Source organism: Patiria miniata, unplaced genomic scaffold (genome assembly GCF_015706575.1).
Source record: "Patiria miniata isolate m_02_andy unplaced genomic scaffold, ASM1570657v1 HiC_scaffold_16, whole genome shotgun sequence".
Taxonomy (NCBI): Eukaryota; Metazoa; Echinodermata; class Asteroidea; order Valvatida; family Asterinidae; genus Patiria; species Patiria miniata.
In genome coordinates, this window is record NW_024037054.1 from 9,869,229 (window position 1) to 9,890,853 (window position 21,625).

At 40.3% G+C, this 21,625-nt stretch overlaps 2 protein-coding genes across 2 annotated transcripts in view; one reads left to right on the plus strand and one right to left on the minus strand.

Moving 5' to 3' along the window:
* Nucleotides 1–15,895, plus strand: part of LOC119722952 (ribosomal protein S6 kinase alpha-3-like) — a 65,332-nt gene extending 49,437 nt beyond the window's left edge. The window contains exons 16-21 of the mRNA XM_038193371.1: nucleotides 1,412–1,570; nucleotides 2,845–3,006; nucleotides 4,388–4,464; nucleotides 10,304–10,421; nucleotides 10,534–10,671; nucleotides 11,155–15,895. Of these exons, the coding sequence (XP_038049299.1) occupies nucleotides 1,412–1,570; nucleotides 2,845–3,006; nucleotides 4,388–4,464; nucleotides 10,304–10,421; nucleotides 10,534–10,671; nucleotides 11,155–11,280 (780 nt within the window). The 3' untranslated portion in view covers nucleotides 11,281–15,895. The remainder of the gene's footprint in view (nucleotides 1–1,411; nucleotides 1,571–2,844; nucleotides 3,007–4,387; nucleotides 4,465–10,303; nucleotides 10,422–10,533; nucleotides 10,672–11,154) is intronic.
* A 625-nt stretch (nucleotides 15,896–16,520) lies between these two features.
* LOC119722953 lies at nucleotides 16,521–21,548 on the minus strand. The gene is made up of 3 exons (XM_038193372.1): nucleotides 20,773–21,548; nucleotides 18,664–18,736; nucleotides 16,521–17,972 (listed from the first exon to the last, which is right to left on the minus strand). The coding sequence occupies exons 1-3, from the start codon at nucleotides 21,486–21,488 to the stop codon at nucleotides 17,775–17,777; spliced, it is 987 nt and encodes a 328-aa protein (XP_038049300.1). The 5' UTR covers nucleotides 21,489–21,548; the 3' UTR covers nucleotides 16,521–17,774.
* Nucleotides 21,549–21,625: the final 77 nt, after the last annotated feature.

Sequence of the window (21,625 nt, forward strand, 5' to 3'; positions counted from 1 at the left end):
GTCAAGTTGTCGTGCTACAAATTTTCAAAAGATTGAACACATTTCAACTCTGGCAAATTTCACAGCAAGTGTTTCATGATGTGAAATTCACTTCTCATTCTCATTCGCATGAAGTATGAACCAGCCTTTACTCTGTCTCAATCATGTGATATCATGCCTAGTGCTGCCATCGCTCATACTGCCAGGCAAAACAACCACATACATATTTGTTTCTGTGGTATACAACCATAGAGCTATATTAAATTACTAGAGCGCTAACTCTTCATTCTTGCGCGTGGAGACGCTTTGAAGCCGCTCTGGGTGCAGACATTTTGAATTTATGTGCGTGTTTGTGGAACACAATTAAAATAGATGGATTGAATTTTAAAAGTGTACTCTAAATGCAACGCGCAAGTAGAATGTACGCAAACAACTTAAGCGCATCATGACGGTTCAAAAAATGTCACGGCGAAAAGCATCTGCAGCGGAGGGCAGGGACGCACACACGTCAAACTGAAACGCTCATTTGCTGATCGTGCGTTTAGGTTTTGGGCGTATTGGCTTCGATGAGGCACCGGTATGGAATACAAACGCAGATATGCAAATAGCCGTACAAAAGCCGTTCAAAATTTCGAGTTTTCCCATAGGTTTGTGCACAAACATGGATGCGCCCAGCAGGCATTACTTTGTACATCGAGTCAGCGCTCTAGTAATTTAATATAGCTCTATGTATACAACACACTGCAACATCAGTGTTTCAAATGAATAATATTTCATTAAAGCGAGCAATGGACTCAGTGCACAAGTACCCCCTCAATGGTTACAAAGTGAGAGTTGGGGGAGACCACTGGGAGGGACATTGGAATGCATGGCTGATGACATCTGACGCTCATGCCAAGATGCTACTGGTTATTGCACATTCAGAATCAAATTAGTGGTGCGTACTTCACGCCGTATGCGCACCAAAGAGTACGCGCATGCAGTGTGTCAACCAGTGCCATCTGATGTTCATGCACGAAGGGCATAAGCTGTTTCCGTAAGTCAGGAGTCTTGGACCAAAACTAAATTGATTAACTTATTCTTTTTTGTTAATTAATTTCATGCACAGACTTTTGAAGGAAGTGTCTCATTATTCCTTACATGAAGAAGGGGTTGTGCATGGTATTTTTACCAATACATCCTCCTGGTTGTTGATAATTAGTAGGAGTCTTCATATAGGGCTTTCATTCATGCATACATGTACTCACTCCCCAAAATGTATGCACTTTGATGGATTGGAGTGTGATATTACATGTAGAAACTCATGATTCAAGTTATCGCAGGAGAGCCTAGTGCTGTCTACAGCTTGAAGTCAATGCTTACTATGTTCAGTTGAGTCAGCTCAAGAGTAGACTGTAATATGCAATGTTTAATTGATTGATTGTAATATCAGGTGTATGATGACGGTCAGAATGTGTACATGGTGATGGAATTGATGAAAGGTGGTGAGCTACTAGACAAAATCCTCAAGAAGAAATGTCTGTCTGAGAGAGAAGCCTGTGAGATCATGCATGTGGTAACCAAGACAGTGGACTATCTCCATCAACAAAGGGTAAGTGCAATATCCAATGACCACTAATGTCTACAGTCACTTGACAGTAGTACATGACTGTCAATATCACTCAGGGTATGGTCAGATTACTACACAGAGAAGCAATAGTTATCCCACACCCACATGCTGAGAACCAAGGACGCAAACCAGACAAGAAGGAAGTAATGGAAGTACACTTTAGAAGCCAACTGTGTAGTGTATGTATACTGCACATTTTACAAACCTCAGTGGGACATTTTCCACAAATGATGTCTTGACAGTTGTCAGCTACATCATGATTCATATCATGAAGAGACGACAAAGGAGAGAATGGCAATGATTATAATATTTCACAATTATTGACTGACGTGATGTGGGATATGACGTTTTCAACACCCGAGGGCGCTTCGCCTCGGGTGCTGTGCGCTCCGCGTCTGGTGCTGTGCGCTCCGAGGGGTTAAACATGGCATATCCCATAGCACAGCAATCAACAATTATTTTGTTATATCGTGCCAATAATTCAAAACGATAAATGGGTGGAACATACTGTGCAAAAACATAAATGAAATCAGTGTGGTGTAACTCTTGATAACTGCAGGCTTTCCTGCCATGAGACTGAGCGTGGCTGCGCATGTATATTGCATGCAGCTCAGTCCTGCGTGCAAGTGCAAGTTGTACACGCACGCATGTAACAGGCATTGTATGTGAGGTTAGCCATTGTACATGCATTTTATAGACTTAGACAGATGGCCACTCTCGACCAACGAAATTACGGTATCTAACCACAAGATAACAAAAATAGATATATAAGGCCAAAAAAAAAAAGTCTCCGGTTTCTGGTATGCGCGCGCGTCGCCGTAGCCATGCGCGTAAGCAAAATGAAAAAGTTTTTTTTTCAATGAAAGATGACGTCTCAAAACCACCAAACTCACTGGTTTGACTGGAATACTGCTGCTGCACAATTTTAACGTGTTTTTAGATTTGGGTTATGGTCGAGAATAAGCTTTATGTGGCCTCTCTGGACTCCCATATATTTGCACTAAGTTTAGTCGGGCACCATTTGCAGTCATCAGCACACATTTGAAGCAAAAAAATCAGGGGAAAAAAAAAAAAAAGCCGCGTCACCGAATCACTTTTTTGGGCAAGCTCCATACCAGAGACCGGAGACTTTTTTTTTTTGGCCTAAGGGAAAAAAGTAACAAATCCAAACATGGCAATTGTTTTTATTCTTTTAAATTTATGTCCAATAATCTTGAATATAATTCTTAAAATTTGAATTTTTTTCACTATCCTAGGTGGTTCACCGTGACCTGAAGCCAAGTAACATACTCTATGCAGATGACTCAGGAAACCCTAGTTCACTGAGAATCAGTGATTTTGGTTTTGCTAAACAGATGCGAGCAGACAATGGCATGCTAATGACGCCATGCTACACTGCCAACTTTGTTGCACCAGAGGTAAATAGTGTACTTAGTCAATTGAATTAAAAACCTGATTGTAACCCAGTAGCACATGTACTTCATTGTGTTTATTCACCGAGTACTCAGTAAAACCATTGAGTGCTTTGGCAGTTTTGAGCACTACAGTGACTAAGAGTTGAGCTTTATATATTATAGTACTTATTTTTGGCTTAGGGAATAGTTGCGTGATGGTTGAGGGCCTAGTTGCTGATTATCGGTGGAGAGCCCCCCCCCCCCCCCCCCCCTAATCAGTCTTAAACCAAACTGTTTATAACTGCTCTATCACACTGGAAAAATGAATTGTTAATGCTCACCTGATTAGTAGTTGTACCCAAGCTTTCGGACATCCGTCCTTCATGGGGTGTTGTTCTTGCATGTTTTGAACGCGGAGAATTCCACGTTCAAACCACCAGGTGAGAGTGTCCCCAAATAGAATATGAGACACTACTCTCGTTCTTTGCGTTGTGCGCCAGTTGTTGTCATAGTTACGACGCACACCTGCATGTCGTCATAGTTACGACGCACACCTGCATGTCGTCACAAGTGTGAGGATGTGTGTTGAAGTGTTGCGCTACGGAGAGTGGCTGCCGAATTCTCACACTACAAAGATGTTCAGTAAATCGGTCGGCGAGGCGTCGCTTTGTTTCTCTGATGTAGAGTTTGTTACATCGTTTGCAAGTAATGCAATATACTAAGTTTGTCGTAGTGCTCTATCACACTACTATTTATAAATACCTTTGTGATAAAAAACCCAAAAGTAACAAACTTGACACAACAACTTTTTAAATGTAAGTCAGAACATTTAAATGGAACAAGAAAGGCCAAGGCCTCTTCATTGGATGCCATAGTAATGTTCTATTCCAGGCCTGTGACTATGGACTCAATGTCACTGTCAGTGGTGAAGATAGTATTAGATGTCCCACGAGCGCGAGTGGATCTCGGAATAATGTAGTGCTTTTGTGCGCCATATGCAATGAGGCCGAATGCAAACTTGATCTTCAAGCATACTTGCAGCACAGTAAAGATGGAACACGCACACTACACACACATTTTCAGCGATAATCCTATTATGCGTGCGTGCAGCAGGAATAGGTTGTGATATGGACCGTGGTATTTGGGATAATATCACACTTTCCTTGCCACGGATCGACCAATCATGATCGAGGATTCAAGTTAGCTTGAAGATAAAAATGATGACAGGGAACTTTTCAGTGTTATTTCATTTGCACCAACACCCACATGTATGCTGTGTCTTTAGTTGACCCTGATGGGGATGCCACACATCACCATCCACAGTTTCTGCCTGGACGTACCATAGCAGAACTGCCCATTCAGAGTTTGATACTAAGTTTTGCTCTTTGCTATGTTATGCTTGTAGGTATTGAAGAGGCAAGGTTATGATGCAGCGTGTGATATCTGGAGTCTTGGAGTTCTGCTCTACACTATGCTAGCAGGGTCAGTTGTTTTGATTTTGTCATTGATTTGTCTTGAGCTAATATCCCAGTGTCAGGATTCTGAAGGTAGCAGCAATCTGTTTCTTGCCTTGGAATCCCTCTTGTTACTAGCCTTGGTCAAGGCGTTCCGTCATTAGCCGTCCGTACGGTAACCAGCGGCCAAAATGTATTCTGCTCGCTAGCTGTGTGCATTGCAAAAATACAGCGCCAATAGCGAACTCATGCGGTAACTTTTATTTATGCAAATCAACTGGACCCGGACGAACGCCTTGGTCCAACCGTCTGAGTGAGGTTTTGGGGGTGGTGCTCATTATGCTAGTAACCTAAGCTGACCTTTGAAAGTTATTTCTCATTGCTTGATTCTTGCGTATAGAAAACCAACGAATTGTGTTGCTGAATGGAACTGCCTAAAACATGACGGATTTCCCATTACCTGTCAGCAAATTCACGAAAACGGCTTGACCGCGAAAAAAGTATTCTTAGGCCTTCCATCTTTGAGGACTAATTTATCCGCTGGAGAATTTGAGCAGCACCACAGATCTTCGGGCGACAAACTACCGTGAATCTCCGCCATTTTTGTCATGCATGTAATGTTGCAAAGTAGCTGCAATTTGATGACGTCGGGATTAACCAAGGTGTGATTGGACTCTCCACATATTAGCCCTGCCTACACTTATCTGTATTCACATACGAGGTCGTGAGCTAGAAATCTAGTGTAACATAAAGAAAAACACAAGCTTTTGTGGACGGTTGGACCAAGGCGTTTGTCCAGGTCCTGTTGATTTGCATATAAATAGTGGCCACATGTGGTCGCTGTTTGCGCTATATTTTACACTGCCCACAGCTAGCGAGTTAGCAGCCGTGTGGTGAGGATATTTGGTAGCCGATTACCGTGCGGATTGCTAATGACGAACGCCTTGACCAAGGCTATCTCGTTACTGAACAATTCTGTTTTAAGTTAGGGTTGTGGTTCATACTTGAAAGATCCAAATACACAGTCCAATAGGTGTACACCTTTCAGTGGAACATACACAGAATAGGAAGGGTAATGTAGGAAAGAGGGGCAGCAGAGTTAGGCGGGGAGATTACTGATGGCTCTGTACAGCTGTCTACAAAATACTTGAACTGAGGTCGCCCCAAACACATCGCAACTCCCATGTAGTCGGTTGTAAGTTGACGAAATCCAAGTAACAAACCCTTGCTTGGTCACCTCAACACGGCTCCATGGGATATGCAAGATGGCAAGGTTGGCAGACCTAGTTTGGCGGCAAGGGACATGTAGATAAAATGGATTAGTGTCAGTCAAATTAAAACAACTATGAATGTGTTTGTACAGAAATAAGCAATCATTAACAGTTCTTCTCTCAGCAAGAGTAGACAATCTGTATAAATCACATATTTCAGTGTAACTAGGAGTGGCACTGTCAGAATTCAGGTTGTTTAGGGTCCTATACATGAAATACAAATAACGATGCTGCACTCTTTCTAACCTGTCACTTTGAGATTTGGAAATTGAATTAAAAACAACCGTACAGTACTCCAAGTGAGGTCTGATAATGGTACAATAAAGTGTGTGCAAGATATGCATGTTATTGCAACTCGGAAAGTTACGCCACACTAATCCGGACAAACGACCAGCTTTTTTAATCAAGGAGCCCACATGGTCAACAAAATTCAGCTTTTTGTCAATACGAATACCTAAATCTTTTTGAACATGCATCCTCTCAATAGCCTAACCATCAATAAAATAATCATAGCTAAAAGGCTTCTTCTTCAGAGTAATGGTAATGGTAAGTACACTACATTTCTTCATATTCAGGTACAAACGCCAAGTAGTGCTCCACAAATAAATGTTACGTAAGTCACTCTGCAAATCCAGACAGTCAGACTCGCTATCAATTTGACGAAACACCTTAAGATCTAAGCCTGTTCTGTATGACGATATTTCACGATATTTCGATTTAATTTTCATATCGGAAATCGTATCGATCTCTTAAAAAAAATCGGCACATCATGGAATTCGATATGCCGAAAAATATCGCGATATTCTTTTGTAGTATCGCTTTTGTAAAGTCACCACTTGAGTTCAAATAGAGCCGCTAAAGCGCTCCCATGAAAAACCGCAAACCACAAATTCACTGTTACTGCATTGTACCGCAAGGTCTTACCAATTAAGGGGCGGAACCAACTGACTAACGTCACGTGTATTGGATTTTGCGTCTTCCACGTGGCAGTACAAACAACACAATCCAGACCAACTTTTAAACAAGATTTTTCTCAATTTCGCCCCTCATACCAAGTGAAAACGTAATCACGTGCGTGTGTAAGTTAGCCGAAGGGAAACAATTCTCTGACATTTCGCAAAGAAAATACGGTGCCTGTTTTGTTTTGACGGAAATGTTTCATATAGAACACTGCTTATACTTAAAACGATTCGATTGGGGTGATTTTGCAGACATCTTTTTCCGTAAAGAAGTTCGTAAGTTCAGCAAGGCAGAACAGAGGCAAAGACAAAATTGTGTAAATTAATCACGGTGGATACCGCACAGGTACTAGTCTCTGAAGAAATAGTTGAACGAGAAGTTCATTTTTGTTGTACAGACAAAACACCGCAAATAATTGTTGATTATGACGTTGAGAAGTGAATATCGGAAATATTGCTTTCGTTTCGGCGCGTGCAGCCAGGAAGCTTTCCCAAACGAGATCCGCATACCACATGTTTGTTTAGCGCCCTCAATGATACTTTTATGATACGTACGCAGGTATATAATTATTCGTTTCCCTCAGTTTTCATCACTTGAAATCTATGGACGGATCCATTAATTTTGTAAAGGGGTGCTTCACCCTCTTTTTGGAGTTAACATCGTTTTTCGAATAAATTCTTTAGAAAAAAAAATATTTTGTGAGTTTGTAACAATGAAGAACTTTTTCTGAACAAGGAAATATTTTGGACTCCATAAAAAAAAAATATTATTTGTAATTTTGAAAAGGTGGAAATAGGGGTAAATTGTTTTTAAGGAAGCACACCCTTGACCACAAATGGTGTGGGCTGTACACAGTCTACTATGACTGTGAGTGCAGGAGGCATCATCAGTGCAGCGTGCATTGCGTGTTATAACACCTCACCCACAGATTCTGTGTCTTGATTGGCCAAGAGCGAGTCACATGCATAGAGCTATATTAAATTACTAGAGCGCTAACTCGATGCACAAAGTAATGCCTGATGGGCGCATCCATGTTTGTGCACAAACCTATGGAAAACTACAAATTTTGTACGGCTTTTGTACAGCTATTTGCATATCTGCGTTTGTATTCCATATACCGGTGCGTCATCGAAGCCGATACGCCCAAAACCAACACGCACGATCAGCAAATGAGCGTGTCATTTTGCTCTTCGCAAACAGCGCAATGCGTGCGCGTCCCTGCCCTCCGCTGCAGATGCTTTTTGCCGTGACTTTTTTTAACCGTCAATGAAGCGCTTAAGTTGTTTGCGTATGTTCTACTTGCCCGTTGCATGTAGAAGACACTTTCAAAATTCAATCCATCTAATTTCGTTATGTTCTACAAACACGCACATGAATTCAAAATACCTGCTCCCAGGACAGCTTCAAAGCGTCTCCGCGCGTAAGAGTGAGGAGTTAGTTTAAAATATTAAAACCAAGCAGAATCTGTGTTATAAAACAAATATTGAATGCTTTATGTCGTGGTGTAGTAAAACTAGCCTCCCTTAGTGATCCATGGAGCATTCTTTTTTCCCTCTGCTTCGCCTCGGGAAAATAGAATGTCCATTGATTATCTCGGGAGGCTATTTTTACACCACTCGAAGCATTCAATATTTGTATACTAGTGCTTCATTCTTTCTTCGTGAGATATTTCTATTTGCACATTTTTATCAAACATTTCAAGGTAAATTTTTTTCAATATTTGAATGTGGAATTTGTTTGCTACTTATTATTGGCAAAGTAAATGAGACTAGTAGTCTCGCGATATCCGATATTTTTTTCACAATATTCCGATTTAAAAATAAATGGATATCAAACAGGCTTATTAAGATCATCCTCAAAAGTAAACACTGGTTGCTGACACATAAGGGGATGTCATTAACAATGTAAACAAGAGGGGGCCCTGAGGAACATTGTTCCAACCAAAACAAAATCCATCAATCACAACTCGGTGCTTTCTTTCTGTCAAATAACTACACAACAACTTCAGAAGCTTACGGGCCTGTCACACTGTCACGTCCATTCATGGCGTTCATATTGCGTTGTTGAGATTCTTAAAAATGTAACAAAACGCCATGAAAACGCAAGACTAGTGGCTTGCAATGCGTCTCTGTGAAGTCCACCGAAAGTCTAAGACGTCCCTGTGGCACTCTATAGCGTCCTTGCGGCGTTCTCTATGAGTTTCATTGAAGACCAATTAGAAGTCTGTGCTGCGTCCTTTGCATCCTCGCTGCGTCCTCATGGTGTCCAAAAAGTTTGTACGACGTTCGTGGAGTCCTTATCGCGCGCTTGATGCGACCTTATAACGTACATGTGACGTCAGCAGCCAGAAGCGCGGCGTGTATACTCGGGCCAAAACGGGCGATTGTCATCATGAGTCTTCACATTTTTTTAACGGCATAGACGCAGGAAACGCAGAGGAGTCGCACAGTCCTGATGCATGCACGTTCGTGAAGTTCTCACGACGTTGCTCCAGTAGTCCTGCACGTTGCCAGTGCATCACGGCCGTTCGCGAGGAGTTCGCACAGAGTCTTTACCGCGTTCTGATCAAAACGCCGAGGCGCAGCGTTTGTTTTGTGCATGTCCAAAACGAACGTGGTAGTTTGGCGTTCAGCGAAGTTGTTGGAGTCCCTCTGAAGTCCTCAACTAGTATCAATGAGTCCCCATGCCGCAATCAGCGTTCCCACAGCGTTTTAGTCTATTTTCTTGGTCGCGGTACGAACTCCATGCCAGAACGTGACAGTGTGACAGGCCCTTTAGGGTGGATATTGTACGAACAAAGCTTGTGAATTAAGGGTTTGTGATTGACTCGATCAAAGGCCTTCGAAAAGTCTGTGAAAACAACATCCAGCTGTCTTGCCTGATCAACAGCACAGTAAGCAGTACGCAACAAGGATGTCGGGTTTGAAGAACAATCTCTGCCCGGAACAAAGCCATGCTGTTGCTCAGCAACGACAGGTTTCACATGATTCTGGAGTCGCTCACAGAGAATCCTTTCGAAGACCTTCAAAACCAGGGGAATCAACGAAATAGGACGATAATTGGCAACATTTTGTCTGTTCCCATTCTGATGAACGGCAACAATGTTGGCTACCTTCCAGCTCCAAAAATGCTTAGGATTCACCCAAAGGTCGTCTGTAACTGTGGCTAGGTAGTGGGAATATTTGTTCCTTTTGAGATGCTTGAAAGTGGATCTCGCCGCCTTAAAAGTAGCAATGTTGTGCGGCGTGGGATGAAGACGTTTCCTCTGAAAGGCACGTTCCTTGACTTTGAGAGCACAATGAACTTATCCATCAAACCAGGGGGGAGACGATCGTCGAGGACGAACGTTAGTAAAGCAATAATCTTGTGGCAAGCAACTTAAGCACCCCCGAATTTCTTATTGCCGTCTTTCCTATTCCCATTGTCAAATTCATTTCTCATACATTAGTGGCTTCCTATTAGTGACCGAGAGACCAGTGTCTGCATGACAATCAGTTATGGAGATCAGGGCTGTCAATCATACCAATAATCTGTTACACTTCAATGACACCAGCTCATCCTAACAATTGTTAATGTCACACCCTCTTTTTAAAAAAAATGTACGATGAATCCAATTTTGTTTTGTTGATTGTTTAGGTATACACCATTTGCACATGGACCAGAGGATAGTGCTGAGATAATCTTGGCCAGAATTGGAGAGGGCAAGTTTCCTTTGAACGGCGGCAACTGGGACCATGTCTCACCAATGGCCAAGGTACATTCCTGATAGAGTCCTAATCACCAAACAAATCAAATGATAACTAGATGAAAATTGCCCGTCTTTAGTTGAGCTCTTTAGTTAATGAATATTTGATGCGTTTTGCTAGGAATTGGTGCGTTGGATGCTGCATGTGGACCCCTTCAAGAGACCGTCAGCAGCTAAAGTGTTGCAGCATCCATGGATGCAACACTGCGAGTCACTCTCACAGAATAGACTCACTACACAGGATTATGACCTGGTCAAGGTATGTACAGGCAACAGTTACAGTCCAACCATCCAACCCTATGTGGAATACTTAGCTCAGTGAATATTGGATATTTTTGGAAGAGTGAAATGTACACATATGCATAATTACCCCAAACAGAACCTGCACAATTTTCAGGTTGCATCAAGCTGACATGGGTTTCAATTACTACAGCGTGCCAGACTGGACCTCGGGCACTTCATCTAGTGCTAGCTCAGTTTTACCATTATTGATGTTTTATTTAGACACGTCTTTTTGTGCGTTACGGGCATAAAAGCATATTTTCAGAGGGTTAAAAAGTCCAAAATTTCTGTTTAAATCATTGAAAATTTGTTAGAAGAAATTTTGAATAATTATGTTGAATATCATGGGTAGAGAGCAACTTGAAGTATCAGCACGAGTCGTTAACAAAATGAAAAAAACATAGCAGTGGTGACTGATTACCGAATGAGTTTGATACTGTTGTGTGTTTATGAATTACAGGGAGCAATGAAGGCAACCTACCTGGCTCTGAACAATCAACCTAAGGTAGAGAACTTGGAACCCGTCACATCCTCTATGCTAGCTCAACGCAGGAAACTCAAGAAGCTTAGCTCTACTACCCTCTGATAAACATCCACACATCACTATAGAATCCTAGCACAGACAGATGGATTGATCTCAAGTATGCACATGACGAGTGTACTCAGGTAGTACAAGCTTTCATAAGCTTCGTGACAAAGGCCTTGTTTGCATTGGATACTGATTGGGACTCTAGTCAGTCTACTTCATTACTGAGTCCAGTATAGACAGTACAACCCTGGATGTGGTTTTTTTTCTGTTTGAAATGGAAAAGGTGCTTACAGTGATGCTATTTTCAAAGGTGTGAATGTGTGTCCACACATCGTTCATCTCCCTACTTTTATAACCCAAGCTTACATCGTATTGTCACATTTTAACAAAGTGAATGTGACCTGCGAAAGCTGATCATTGTGACACTGGACTTGGGTAAGATTTCAGGAGAGCCTAGTGTATCTCAAATCTCTAAATCTCCCTTACCATTTTGGAAAGAAAATCTCATCCAGGGATTTCAGTTGGACATCCAAGCAGAGAATTATATAAGTTGTAATTATATAATCTGACTCAATCTGTATCGGCATCAATCATAATTTTCTCACCAAAGTGACAGTAAGTTGTTCCACAGAAGTGAATCCAGTGATGCCATCGGGACTTGTCATTCCACTTTCTTTTGCCTGGTTGTGTCTGTGGTGGACCAATGTAGTATGGGTGTATATGTGATGGGTAATACATGTAGCACATTGTCCAATTGTGGTGGCTTCGTGTTAAGAATGTACTTGTAGTTTATGACATTTTCATTTGACATGTTGAGTGTTAGAACTAAATAGCTAAATGAGCTATGAAAGACTTATTTTTGTATCTTGAAGTTATGAATCACTAGAGTTGAAACTAATAAGAATGGTTTAAAAAACATTTTCTTTCCAAAATAATTTTGGATATAAAAAATCATGTCTTGTAAATTTACTACTGGTGCATTTAAATCAACAAAAATACTTTAAATAATATTTACTAAATAAATTTGTAAGAAAATGTACATATTTTTTCTTACTACAATTTCTATTCTTTTTTTCCCGAACATAATACTTCCACCAATAGGGATGTGCTTGCCAGCACACATCCACTTTGCATGCTTACAGTGAGTCATAGACATAGAATTAGCTCATGTACTAAAAACGAAAACTTGCTTCAATAATCTTGTAGTATACTGACCCAATATTTGACCACTCAGAAATGACTACATTTGACAAATGTGTCAATCTATTGTACAAGTAAAGCCACAGTTTTGAAGGAATAAAGCAAATTTTTGCTGAAAATGACCTTGCACATGGCATAAAGCAGAGCAGCATGTAAGCAGCACCCAAATTAAAGTGACAAATGTTGCCCTACTGAAATAAGCCAATCATTGTTCTATTTGCACCTCAAACCTAAAATTGCTTTCCACAAAAATTGCCAACATTGTTCAATTCTTTCTTTAGTTGTAAGATATACATTTGTTTACAATTGTCTTTATGACTAGTGCAGGTATAAGTCAGGTGAAAGGAAAACCTTCTTATGAACTGCCTAAATAATAGTTTCAGTATTGTACTGACTATGGGGAGTGAGATGAGTTTAATATAAACAAATCCTGATAACATCATGTGACTTCCATCAAAGGCACATTCATTGTGATGACATGCATACCATCCATGTTTAGATCAAGTACTGGACTATTATGTTATCCACATATTGATGTGTTCCTTAGTCTTCACTGTTCCAGGACATAACATGATTAGATTGAAATTTAGAATATCCACCAGGACTTTGCAGGGAACAGGTTTTCTCATCAAGTTATTTAGTATTTCTATGGCATCAGGGTCATAAGTTAAAAACAATTACTTATTTTGTTACAATTTACACATACATTGATTGTGACAATATTTAATTTGAATTGTGACTTGTTCCAATTGATCATTTCTTCCATTATTACCTTTCTAAAAGTGATATATATATATTATGTAATTATTTCCAGTCCAACTCTTCTTGGCTTTCTTTTTCTTTGTGATATTCTTTTGAAAAGATACTGTGCTTGATTTCTACATGTAGATCTACAATGGAAATGTCAGTTGTCCGTCAAAGAAAGAAAAATAGCAACCCACACTTTAAAATTTGAAGAACAAACCACTCTCTTAAAATTCTGTAGATTCATGTGTTTAGGGGTTTTTTGCTTGATACGTTTCATGACAAGTTTTGTTTTTAAACTGTACGGCTGCAGATACACTCTTGGATGAATAATTACACTTATAACCTGTACACATGAATTTCCCCTGATTTGACCAATAAAGGTTGGACTGGGGTACATTAAAGTATGAAAAGGTGTGTTTACTGCTGGGCTAGATGCTATCACATTGCAGAACATGTGATAGTTGATAGTACCTTTTGTCTTGACTTTTGGGAGCTTTCAAATAGTTAACTCACCACTTCTGGCTTGAGCATATGAGCACTGTAATGGTGATAATAATGGTGCCTAAAGTTTCCATTTTAATGATGGATACAGGTTAAATGTTGATCAAGGATCTCTTCTTTCCTTGCATTCAGTCAACTGTACAGTTTTTCTTTACCTTTCTTTCTAGCAAACATTCTGTAGTCTTGCTTACTTTATAAGCATATTACTACTCAAATAAATAGAGTGTAGCACTTTTTTAGAACATTCCTTGAAAAGGTAGATTGAAAGCATTTAACATTTATGAATATTGATTTAAAATTAAGTCAACTTTTGTACAAAATGAATAAAACTGCCTTTATTTTGGTAGAGGGTATTTGAATTTTTTGTTAATGCATTTATGTACAGACTATAGATTGTTTTGATATTAAGGATTCCTTTACTTTTTCAGTTTTTGTTATATTGATTTGTAATCCTTTGAATGAAATGAGTTGACCTTTTCCTCAGTTCACATGACTTGACAATATGTACTTGGGACTGTGTCTTGTACATTGAAACATTGTGCTGCAGAAAATCACTGGGTACTCTGCAGATATTCCTTGCTCACTGTGTTCATACTTAACGTCAGTTTCTGTGTAAGGATAGAATGGAGAAAGTGATTTGCACCACAAACAAGTGGCGTAACTTGATGAAGGCTCAAGGGCTTCTTGTTGTTTGAAAGCCATTTACCTCTGTAACAGCCTTCTACATAAATACCATTGTCACAAACATTGATGAATAAGAAAGTGAAAACTCTCATTAGAAAAACACACACAACATTCATTTGCTGTCACTGTCACAGGTAGCAAAATGGCTGGCATGTGTGACCGAGTCATGTTTGCAGATTGGACTGTGTCACACCATTCAATGGGATCATTATACTGAGCAAATGTCAGGTGGTGTGCCATTGATGATACAGTCAAGGTCCACTAGACATAGTCACTTCACAAAATACACCATTACCTTGGTGTCAATTATATCTTGTAATCATGTAGTCATATGCAATTGTATTTAACGGTATCTTTTGGTACTTGAGGTTCCGCCAAAAATGGTCAGTTTTAAAACAAAATGAAATGTTTGTTAATATTCAAGGTGGCTGTTCCCATGAAATATTCCAACTTTGTGCGCTCTTGCCAAGTTAGCAGAAACACTAAGAAGAAATGGTAAACCTAAGCATTCAGTGCCAATCAGCAGGTTACAATCTAATGCATAATGGACTTGGCAAATTGTAAAACTAAAATGTGAAATTAGAAGTCCACTTTCTAAACATCACAATTAAAAAAGGTAAAAACTTACATGCATGTTTTCCTTCAGGAAAGTTTGCACAAATGTGTAGAAACAATGTTAACGGAGGTTCTCAGTGCCAACCAGTTATTTACACTGGATGCATTATGGACTTTGCCAACCTGTGGAATTCGAATGTATCATGAGAACGGTCAATAAGCCTCTGTACTGTTGACGTCACACTTTGTGGGGACCCTGGTTGGGGCTCCGACGGTTCGTAGCTCCAAAGGTTCGTGGCTCCTTAGACAAAGTGTGACATCATCAGTACAGAGGCTTTATCCTCATCAGATCATGGGGTAGAGATTGCAAGTGGTGGCTGGGGAACTTCTCATCAGTTGAACAGTGCTGCTCACTATTACATTGAAAGTTGCAGCTGCATTTATAAAACACCCTTCTCCCTTTCCCTACCACGGAAAATACTCCCGTGAGTTCCTCTAATGGTTTCATGTGTACAGCACTCACCGAAGGGATGTTGCTGTTTGATGTATGCATACCACTCATCAAATTTATGGAAAAGCACACTATACCAATAAAATAACATTATTTTTTCTTAATTATTGAATTGTATTTAAATATTAAAACAAACTGAACTGATTGATTTGATATGTGAAGATATTCAGACTATGGACTCTGTGCACAGGTATCCCCTCATGCAGACTAAAGATAGGTGGCACTGTGGAACACCATGCTGGTTGTATGCCTGGCACTCATACACACAAACCTGTGCCAGCATGCAGTGTGTCTCTCCCACAGAAAAACTCACGAGCGGTCACCAAGTGCCATCTACACTTTGTGCAGTGTCCATAATATGATTGGAATCTTTAGGCTTGGAAATTCTTCAAACGTCAATGATTCCCACTGTACTTTTCTTATTAAATTTGTACCAACATAAAAATCTCTCAATAAATTACCATTTTCTCATTACGCTTCAGTGGTCTCTGAATCATTTCAGTGGTCCTTATGTAAGATCTCCATTCAGTGGGCCAGGGTTCCCCATCATGTGCTTGTTTACTCAGGCATCAGCCATTTTAAGTTGTCCGATACTTCATGTACGTCCATCATCTGACACAAATTAAATGTTCAGTAAGTCCCAAGCCTTGAGGCGAGGTTAAGGGTTTAGAAGTAGGGTAAGATTAAGTTGAATGTTAAGATGAGAATTGAGCATGGGTGTGTTGGTATTAAATTTGAAAGGTTCAGGACAAACATTATTTAACCTTATCAATAAAAGAACACTACACACCACCCTTACGGTCATTGAACCCCAATTCTCACCCAATCCACACTCTGCACTAACTCTAAAAGGCTGGTTCTCATACTCGGGAAACAAACAATTATTTGTGACATCATATGGCATCAACTGAAGCAAACTTGGCCTTGAATGAGACCGAGTCATATGAGAGACCATGCAATGTGAACCCGGGAAAGGTCATCCATTGACAGAGGTGGGTGGAAGTTGCATGGGTCACAATGACACCACAAGCATTTTGACCAGTACCATACACCACACTCTAGAAAATAAAGATTGAATGATGCTCAAAGAGTCAAGATGTAAGAAAGAAAAGCATTCATAGATCAACAAACAGTTGATCATTATACATGTAATACTTAATTTAATAAACATTCATAAGTTAATAAACATTGTTGAAATGTCAAGGCAAACATTCCCTCTAAAAATCGTTTTATGCAGTAAAATGTCATTTATGTCATCACAAAAGGTGACTCCAATCATCAACCTTTCCATGTTGAGTAGAAACTCTTGTGCTCGGGTTTCATCTTATGTCAAGGAATGATATAAAGGCAAAGTTTAGCCAGTGAGATTTGACCAACAGAAATGATACCAATAGGTCCCCATAGGACTCCAACAGATTCAAACAAACCCCTGGCGTTGGAGTTTGACTGGATGGGGATTGTTAAGGCTAATATGAATATCATACTTTGTCATTGTTGCATGTCTTTCATATTTTTTTAATACAAAGGTACATATTAAAACAGTGCACAGTTAGGCATCCAAAATAATAAAATAATAATAACATGTAGCCGAGATTAAAGTGCTTTACATTATTATTACCCCTGATCATTGGGCCAATGAAACATTCCAAATACAATCTCAGTTCCCTGGGGAGTATACAGCTTGATGCAGCCATGAAGCTTTTTATAGCTCCAAGATGCAGCTATTTTGGTGCAAGGCAGCTAGAATCAATCGCCATTTCCATCTCTGTCCTTACAGGTACCCATCTACTCCTGGGTGAGAAGCAACAAGTGACAAAGTGCCTTGCCCAAGGACACACACACCATAGCCCCAGGCTGGACTCGAACCCACAACCTGCAGAATTACCTGCAGACCACTAGTTCAATGCTCCATACCATGGCACTCCACAAAAAGAAACTGAACACTATTTCCTGACGTTTAAGGCAGAATACCCTTGAACCTCTTGTGGTCATTCACAGGCCCAAGGGGGGATTAGATATGCACTAGTGACCAATTAAGATATTCTGTGGGTTTGTTGTGACCAAGACCTTTACGATTAGTGAACAATTAAAAATGCAGGCAAAGGTTCATCTTTAATATCATATGCACACTTCTGTATTGGATCATTACATCAAAGCTGAGTGCCTGCTATTTATGTCTTACAAAACAGATCTTGCCATTAATTATGTAAAACAATAACTTCCAATTTCAAACATAATGTGTATCTGCTTGGGATTACAAAAACATGTAGCTCATTACATCAGGCATAAATCAAGTTTCACATGCAAAATGCTCTGTGGAAAATGCACTCAAAAACCTTTCACCATGTCCACGTCACTTCTTTTCTTTGATTAACCTAAGATTCTTCCATCTTCTTAGCAGCACAGGAACCCTATCTTTGTTGGTTCTATCTGTTGATATCTCCATAATGTGTAGTCTCATTACAGTTAATCCATCATCATTCACATCTTCTTTGGCCTGTGAGGGCGTGCTTCGTTCCAGGACCATATCCAAGATGTCTCCCTCCTTCACCTGTCCAAATTAAAAGCAAACTTCAAATTTTGCTGTACATTTAAATGACATTCCCGGTCAAATAATTACATAAAATTTTTCAGTTATATGCCCCTAGTACATGCGTATTAATGAATGAGGCCTAATTGTCTTGCCTGCTACGTGAAGGAGGCGGCTTAGCGGCGTGTTGCCAACTACGTGAGCAATCAACCGCTTCGTGGTTGATCATCTCGTGAACAATCAACTCACACATACTGAAATGTGTATCCTTGTGGAGACAATCCTTTATTCTCGTGTACTTAAGTTTTCGAGTTTGAAAGTGTAGTTTAAAAATGCTCTTATTTTAACCAGAATTAATTTCCTTGGCTGAAATTTGGACTTCATATCCCTTTTCTAAAACTCTTCCATTTGCAGTCGCAGTAAATTTCAAGTTTTCGAGTAAAATCCATATATCTATTTCGTGAAAACCTTGTGGAGACGTATTCATCTACAGAAATTGCACATTCTGACAAATGTTTTCAATGAGCACATTTTGGGTTCACAATTAAACAGAAACCCCCTAAACTGAACAGTTCTTCCTGAAGTGACATCACAGCAACAGCGCCCTCAGTTGAGGAAAATCACAGGAATTTTTACACATTTAAAAAGTGGCCTTTTTAATCAAATGATGTGTACACGCGTAGTGGCACATCCATAATCTGCAAATGCCTACCTGTCTGCTTTTCTTGATCACTTTCTCGCCATTTACCCTCAACTTTGTACCAAGATAAGCTTCTTCAATCTTCCTGTCGTGAAAATGGGGGAAAAAGTAACAACCCTGATATGAATTTGTTGGAAAAGTGCATTTTACACCGACACCACAGGCTGACAAAAACTAAGTCAACACCGCTGCAATATATAAGCACCGGTACAGGACAACAATTAATTTGGCCCAGAATAGCACAATCAACATTTTAAACTCATTTTTGTAACATTGATGTACTATCTATGCAACTTTCAAGCCCCCCCCCCCAAAAAGACTGCATTTTAAAGGTGGTTTTTTTTAGCAAAAAAATGGTGTTTTGTTAGTCACTTACGAATGCAACAGTGAACAAGAAATGAGAGCAAAGCCACGCAAAAACTGGTTACTACATGTAGTTCCTAGAAAATGGAACAATCTGGGGCATTACCATTACCAGTCTAGGGCATTATAAGATGGAATTTTAAGATGGAATCTCAGGCATGTTTTGATGGTCGTTAACAAAAAGTGGTTTGCTTGTTTCTCATTAATTTAGCATCTTGGGTAGTGCAGTACTTCACTTGTTATACTTCACTAGCAAGGTTTGCAGTCTATCCACCAGTGACCAACAACTGAACCAGCTGTTGGTTATGACCGCTATAACATGCCCCAGTTCTTGCCTAATCTTAATTGTTGTCATGGATACGATATAGCTTTGCCATGGTTTCCCACCATGTCTTGCACTAGTCCGAAAATTTGGGACTCTCAATACTATGTAATAGAGTCCCAAAACGTAAGGTACTTAAAAAAAAAACTGTACTCATGGCACTCCACTGGAGCTAATCATTGTTCAGATTGTCATGTCTGTGTGAAAGAAATTGCAGAATACCCTGCCATTCAGAAATATACTTCTAAAATCATCAGGCTACAGTCAGAATCGCAAGCCTTCGGTAAAGTGCTGCGGAGGGAGGGCGCCTGTCACAGCCACTGATGCTGAGTACTGCATGGTTGAGAGAACAAAACACTGCAAAAGGAATGAGGGTTGCTGAAAAAATTCAGAACTGCTGAATTAACAGCTACGTGGCTCTGGATTGGAGGTCCACTGAGAACGAAGCAATGCAAAACAAAATGGCTGCTGAAAAAAATGTAAGTCCAAACTAACTACATCGTTGCCGTTTTCGAGATACGGAGAGCGAGTGCAATGATGCGTGACACGTGTACACTTGCTGGTAGCACTTATAGAAGGTTTACTGAAGTTGATCAACCGTGACTCTGTAGGCGGCTACGAGGTGGATAGATCGAGTGGCGGAGTATTCTGCAATTGTGCCTCCACGACATTCTCTTCCATGGGCAAATTGGAGGTGAACCTGTTAGGCCCCAACTACGGCAATGTCCTAACTATACTTGGGCCAGCCCCAACTGGGATGGAGTAGTTGGGAAGTCCCAACTACAGTTGGCACGAAATGCAGCAGGTAATGGGCGACGCGGATACTGGACATGAATAAAATGTATCAGTTATTGGGCTACACAGTGTACGGGGCCCGTGAGAGGACAGCCTGTCAAAAAATGATGCTGACCAATTTTGTTCCGACAACTCCGAATATTATTTTGGTACCTCGTAATATTTTTTTCAAAATACCTCAAAAGAAGTTAATTCCCTCACAATGATTTTGTTTCCTTCATTTATTATTTGGAGGGTGCAAAATAAATTATTATATTCTACTGATTAAGGAAATAATAAATCGCAAACCAGTCATTTTGAGATATCAAAAATATTATTAACAAGGAATGAAATGATATTGAGGTAACAAAATAATGTTTAGAGGCAACAAAATAATAAGTCTTATATGGAAAGAGGAAACAAATCATTGGAAACAAATAATGTCATGCAACCCATTTTTTCACAATCTGCCTTGTCACCTTTTTAGGGGTACCGTAAGGTGGCCAAAACTCTTCAAGCATGCACCTTAAAATCAACATGAAACCCCCTGCCGCATTCCGTCCCACCTATACTACAGTTGGGATTTCCCAACTACTCCATCCTAGCTAGTTGGGACCTGGGATCCTGGCCGCAGTTGGGGGAGGGGTGTAAAACCAACCCACTTTCTAGAAACACCCAGTCCAGCACTGAGCACTGCATCCAGTCTGAGAGATGGGACATATTGTTGTATCTCCTTCCATTCTGGGGAGCTCCCTGCCTCCTGCTCATCTGCTGAAAGCTTCTCATCAATCTCAGGATCCCAATCTCTCTCCAAATCATCTTCATCTCTCTTGATGATGTCATCATCAGATTCCTCATCTGAATCCGTGTCCTCCGAGTCTGATATTCTCTGCTTTTTCTTCTTTCCCTTCCCTGCTTTGCTTGCTTTGGAAGCCATGCATCTCTTAGCCTGATGACAGTAGACTACATTTAGTACATTGTAGAGTAATTGCTCCCTCGTGGCAGGTAGCTTTTGGCAGCATGAGGTCAGGTATGACATACGGGTTGAATTCCTTACTGAACTTGGTAAAATGGTAATACATTTAGATGATGTTGTGTTTCTCTTTTCACTACCACGTTGGCCAAACTGTGGTTTTTCTGTGGTATAAGTTGACCTGAAGAAACGCTTGGGTCCAGTTAGACCATGAGTCCCTGTTGTTGATGAAGCCGAACGACGACGGCTTACTAAAATAACATCAGAATGATGACTCTGATTTCCTTTGAAAGCAGAGAACACTTCCTTCTTCGTGGCACTGTTGAATCGGCCTACATAATGTAGTTGCTTTAGTCGGACATTTTGCCAAATTCCCATAACTAGCCTAGGAAACATGTTTTGCATGTTCAGGACTCGAGGATCCAAAGTAAGTTGTGCAACTTAACAAGTTGATGGCCAACTATAAGTCGTGACTTACACCACCGATCAAACACGTGCCAAACTAAGAGGGGCATACATAAAGTGCATATAGACAGGGATCC

Excerpts from the sequence above, each read along its gene's own strand:
- LOC119722953 (XM_038193372.1), bottom strand. The coding sequence starts at position 21,488 with ATGCAAAACATGTTTCCTAGGCTAGTTATGGGAATTTGGCAAAATGTC. Across the intron at positions 18,737-20,772 it reads GGACTGGGTGTTTCTAGAAA|GAAGATTGAAGAAGCTTATC; the intron begins GTGGGTTGGTTT and ends TTTTCACGACAG. Across the intron at positions 17,973-18,663 it reads TGATCAAGAAAAGCAGACAG|GTGAAGGAGGGAGACATCTT; the intron begins GTAGGCATTTGC and ends TAATTTGGACAG.